The sequence below is a fragment of the Mizuhopecten yessoensis genome, unplaced genomic scaffold (assembly GCF_002113885.1).
Source record: "Mizuhopecten yessoensis strain PY_sf001 unplaced genomic scaffold, ASM211388v2 scaffold10831, whole genome shotgun sequence".
Lineage (NCBI taxonomy): Eukaryota > Metazoa > Mollusca > Bivalvia > Pectinida > Pectinidae > Mizuhopecten > Mizuhopecten yessoensis.
In genome coordinates, this window is record NW_018408743.1 from 23668 (window position 1) to 29575 (window position 5908).

The window sequence follows — 5908 nt, forward strand, 5'->3', positions numbered from 1 at the left end:
ATCAATTTTGTTTAAACTGAGGTGTGTGGATTCCCCTTCTTTGGGGCAGATTAGTGGGGCCCATTAGGGGAAATAGAGGAAAACATTAAAGATCCTTTTCCTTCTGTACCGTTGAAGGGATTTTAACCTAACCAAACTTGTTTTAGAGAATCTTTGGGCAAAGGGAATTGAATATTTATAAATGGAAGATGCAACTTTGTTACTTGTACTCCTTTGATAAACCTGAATGGTACTCAGCATGTTTTAAATTGAAAAATAAAATACCAGGTGAACTATTAAGGCCCCTGGGCCTCTTGTTATTTAACCCTTTCACCCCTATGTAACTTTAGCAGACTCTACCATGCATTGATCTGGATGAGTCCATTATGGTCTACAGTGGTGAAAGGGTTAGGATGCCTTCATCTGTGTATAAAATGTACATGTGCTTTAAAAACTAAAACATATTTTTACAATCCCTGGAGGAGAAAAAAATTCTGGAGAATTTAGTCATTACCCTGTCCATCCATGTGTTCATGTTGCGGAAACAAAATGATTTCTAGAGGATAACTTTAACCCTTTTACCACTGTAGACCATAATAGACTCATCCGAATAAATGTATGGTAGAGTCTACTAAAGTTACCTAGGGGTGAAAGGGTTAAAACAATTATTAATACTATTTAGAAAAACTATTAAATTCGGTTTATTATGCCCCCAAGGATCGTGAAAAAATCCAATCAAATTTGGGGTCCCTAAGTCAAACATCTTACCTTGGATGATGTCCTTTGAGTAGAGGAAGATTCCTATTGAGTTTACGGTTTCTAGATAAAGGTCAAGGTCACAACGGCCATTATCTGAAATTTTGCAAAAGGTTTTATTTTTGGGATGATAATTTTAGAAAAAATACTTCTAATTAAGCCAATTTTGGGAGAATGATTCCCCAGAGGTGTTTTAAAGGTCAATAGATTAAAGGACACTATAAAAAGACACACATTTCAGGAAAGTTTTGGTTTTTCAGATACTATCTCCTGAACAATTGATCAGAACTTGTCCAAACTTGGGTGGCAGCTGATGTCCCTAGAGAAGAGAAAGATCACTTTTGAGTTTGAGGCTTATAGTTTAAATGTCAAGGTCACAGAAGTTATAAATATATTGAAATTCTGTAAAAATGTTGATTGCAGTATGGTGTTGTTCGAATAATACATCTGGTCTAAATAAATTTAACTGGATCTACCCTTTAAAAGAGGAATACATTATGTATCTCTATTGATTGGGGTTACTGGATGAGGAGTTAAGGTCAAGGTGGCTATAAATAGACTAATTTCTGTGACGTGTCTATATCTGGAATCAGAAAATATGTTTCTTTTCCAGCTCTATGACTGGGCATATGCCCCTAAAACCAGGAACTTATTTGGGGAGTATGTGTCTGTTTTACCATCTTTTTGACTCGATATTATTTTTTCCCCGGATTTTAATTCAATAATCCTCAGTAGTGTATATATATATATTTTTTTTAACTTTTGCCACATGCAGGTACATATCGCAACTGAGAGAAAAAAATCTATACTATGCTTAACCCTTTCACCCTATGCAACTTTAGTAGACTCTACCATGCATTGATATAGATGAGTCCATTATGGTCTACAGTGGTGAAAGGGTTATTATACAGAATCATATTTTTGCTCTTCGTCGTGATAATTATGTCCATGAGGTTCAGTCCTGCAAAATAGGAATGGTGGTTGTAATGACATATATTTTCAAATTATTTATCATTACGTCAATCTCTGGTGTTCCAACCGATATCTTGGTCACACACTCCAGCTAAAAACCCTTCCCCTACAGACAGAGACGGACATCTTAAGACTCCTATCAATACTTATTATTTAATTTTTCATTACAAACCTATGTAATTTTTGTCGTTTCTGATTTCTGTGTCTCTGACATTTCCCATGACTTTTTTCTGTTGTTCAGATTCCAAGATGCCAGTACCTCGCAGTACATGAAGTTTTTGAAAGAGGGCCTACGCCGGGCTGAACCATATCTGGATCAGCTGTCATAGAAATCCGCACGATTTTCAAAGGCCTATGTCGGGCTGTACCATATCTCGACCAGTTGTCATAGTAATCCGCACAAGAAGTTCAAAGGCCTACATCTGGCAGAACCATATCACGACCAGCTCTCATGTTATATCAAAGAGTTCAAAGGCCAACATCAGGCGGAACCATATCGACCACCTGCCATAGAAATCCCAACAAGTTCAAGGCTCAAATCCCAAGACTGCTGATCCTTGGGCGTCTATGTAGACCTGAAATCATCATAGAAATTGTTCATATCATTCATTACATATCATAAAACTGTGACATAATGATTTTACTTGGGTGAAAGAGACTTTCAACTGAAATATAGTTTAAAAATAAACTTTATTTTTAAAGTTTAATGTCTCTTATGTATTAAAAATGATGTTTGATTTGTTAAGATGTTAAACAGACTTTTGTTTTTATAAGTGTGTGAAAGAATGAAAAATAAGATTTTTATGTAGTTTTATAGTTTACAGTGATGTTTGACCTCTTTCCCAACATTTTTGTCTGATTTCTCATTTTTGATGGAAATAACATACTTTTGATTAAAAATGAAAGCCAAAAATTATTCCTGTCAGTTATATTAGCACGCCAATCCTTATGGCAATACTAAAGCTTTTGTTATTCATTGTTAAATAATCTTTTTTACTGTCAAAGACAAACTAAAAAAACATCATCTATTCAAAAATAAAAATGTTGGGATTACAGTGTAATTACTTAGATAAAACAATGTCTGCTTTTGTGGTTTTTCTTTTAACTGATTGTGTTGAAATCCTTCTCACTGCATGTAGAATACCAACATTTCTTAATATTTTTTTCTTGAGAATAAGCCAACTGATTATTGTATGAGCAATATTTTTGGTAGATTTAGGTACTAACATTTATTTTTGATGTAATTATTTAGAAATCAAAACAGTACCAAACTTTGCATGCAAACTAGGTACGGTAATTCACACTGCTACTCATCGAGTCATTTGCAAATGTTGTTACCTAATTAAGTCAATTAAAAGTTAACCTTTGAACTTAATACTAGCTAGGGATATAACTGCAACTGATTATTTTTTTCAATGGGAGATAACTATTAATTAAAAAAAAATCAAGGGGAGATAACTTCCAATTAATTCATTTTTACAAGGGGAGATAACTCTCAATTCATTTTTTCAGTCCATCTTAAACCAGCATCTGATTTGTTAAGTTGAGCCTTAACCCTATACCAACCAAAATCCAAGTATGGTTACCACCAAAAGGTTATCCTGAACTTAAAACATGTCTGCTGTATGCAATAATGAGTCTCAGGAATTCTGAAATTTGATATATATTTATATCTGTGTATTGCTAGCTTTGAGATATATATCGCATTTTGTTACATTAATGTAGAATAGTGATCATAAATATGTTATGGCCTATGTGACATGCAAAATATTCGCGAGAACTTGTACAAAGTTTAAAACAGATGTTTAACTATTATTTGAAACTAGTGAAGAACAATACATAAAGGTTATTATTGTCAATAAACAAATTTTAAATGCCAGAAAAGTCATAAACTGGTTAAATTTTGAGTGCTACTTCTTTTGGGGGGAAAAATTCATTTGAGCTTGAATTTCAACAAATAGTGTTCTTTAAAGATATATACTACGTCTCTGTGACATTTACATCTTAAAAACAAAACAAAAACAAGGGAGGTAGCTCTAATATAAAAAAAAAATGTAAAATGTACACGGTTGCATATCTCCTTAACTTAAATGGAATGTTAATATAAGTGCTATTTTATATATATTTTGACAGGAAGAGTGAGGTAGGTATTTACACTTCAGGCATTAGTTATATGATCTAGACATCTGATAGGTATACAAGTGAAAGTTTTATTCTAAAACAAAAGAAAAAAAAAACCTCTGGTTTTGTTGGTTTAAATCTGAGGTGAGATGTTATAAGGTGTAGATGAGATGTTATAAGGTGTAGATGTGTTTATATGTTGTTTTAAAGTTATTTGTTTATGCTTTTGTACACAATCAGCTAGTATATAGAAATTGTTGGTGATGATTTTGTTGATTATTTTTGAAATATGCAAAAAAATATGTGCATTATTTGAAATATTTTCTGATAATCTTGTTCTGTAGAAATCACGATGACTTGCATAGCTTTAATGTATACTTCTTACCTGCTGAATTTAAAAAACCAAGCAGAATATCTTTTCAGATTTGGATATTTATATTACTGTTAGATCCTTTCTGAATTGATTGTAGATTTAAATTTAATCAATCTATTGGAAAAATAACAGAGGTGAAGACATATTTTTACAATAATGTCGGAAATGTGTTTAGAGATGATGTCGCAAAGAGCGAAAAAAATGGAAAAGAAAATGAGTTATTCAGTCGTCAAAGTCACAACCCCGTTTGTAACGTCTTGATTAGATTTTAGTCACTTAGCTAATAGAATACGCGAACAGTTCAGAGCCTTATGTGTCAAATTGTTGTTAAAAATATTTGTCGGAGCTTCAGCTCATAAATCGATTATATCTATCACTAACCATTTATATTAACAGGGTGAAGAGTGTTTCTGTGTGCAGCTCTAATAAAGAAACCATAATTATAGAAGCCTCATTTGAGGCAATGATCAAGCAAATCCAATCAGAACTATTTTTATTCGAGATAGGATAAAATAAGAAAATAAATAAACCCATATACAATGTATAGTTTTGCAAAAATTGTGGGTAAAATTCGTCAATGGATATAATACTGCTGTTATATCAGAAAGAACAGTATTTTCCTACATCCTCATTGGTTAGATCATATAATCACATGTAGGTCGGTGATCTGACACTGATATCGACTCTGTTTTGCTATTTTTAGAAAAAGCAGGTCTATATTCTCTGCCAGTTCTATTGTAACATCACAGTACACTGCCAAACTTTTTTCATGACGATTTTCTTGCATTCAATCTTGTTTCATGGGGGAAAAAAAGCATAATGTTATGTTTAATGTAACAATTAAGAACTTTTATTTTAGTGAATATCTCTGGATATAAGAACCTGAAAAGCAATACTAAGCTCAACTTTATCTAAGCTAATATCTTGTTCTGGCGTTTATAAAACCACATATGTACCTTAATTAACTTAAAGTCCATAGTTGATAAATATTCTATTGTACATGATGACATTATGAATATAATGAATATTTCATGACAGGAAGGGTTGGGGGTAATATTTTTACATTCCATAGAAGTTAGAAATGGATCACAGATTTGATTGATCGAGTCATGTTTTCATCTACTGACACAATACCTGCATGACGACGTGTTCAAAAAAGCTTCTGCTAGAGCATGTCCGATAATCTTGTATGACGTCAGATTTGAATCCATGACAACGATCAGTCTTTATCTGTGATGACAAAGACACCTAATATATTTTTCTACTTTTTCATCAATTGAGTAAAGTTAATCTTTTATCTTTACAGTTTTGTCTAATAAAGTTTGTTTTTATTCAAATGATTCTTGTTTTATTTTATTTGCCAAAATATAAATGTCTATAAATTCAAGTGTTTTCTTGTTCTCTGCTTAAGGTGAACATGCATCGAAAGGCAAGTACTCTTACATGTCTGTCTGGTTGTCCTGTGCAGCTTCTGGACAACTTATCATTGTAGTAATAGGTGGTCTTCTGACACTAACCTTCGTGATTGGAGATTGAATTTTCTAAAAATATCTTTTAAGTTTTATCATTATTAGTCATTAGGAGCTTTCATCCTGGATAATTATATTGAAGATAATTGAAGATAACTGATCATGGCATATTAACAGTAATAACTACGACCAACTACAGCAAAACCTTGTGTATGGCACCATTTATTTAGAGAAAATT

General features: G+C 32.4%; 1 protein-coding gene across 2 annotated transcripts in view; it reads left to right on the top strand.

Annotated features, from left to right (window-relative positions):
* The window catches only part of LOC110462825 (selenoprotein N-like), a 22355-nt gene extending 16817 nt beyond the window's left edge, over positions 1-5538 (top strand). For both annotated transcript variants that reach the window (XM_021517024.1, XM_021517023.1), the window contains one exon: positions 1949-5538. In XM_021517024.1, the coding sequence (XP_021372699.1) occupies positions 1949-2036 (88 nt within the window). In that variant the 3' untranslated portion in view covers positions 2037-5538. The remainder of the gene's footprint in view (positions 1-1948) is intronic.
* The last annotated feature ends 370 nt before the right edge of the window (positions 5539-5908 follow it).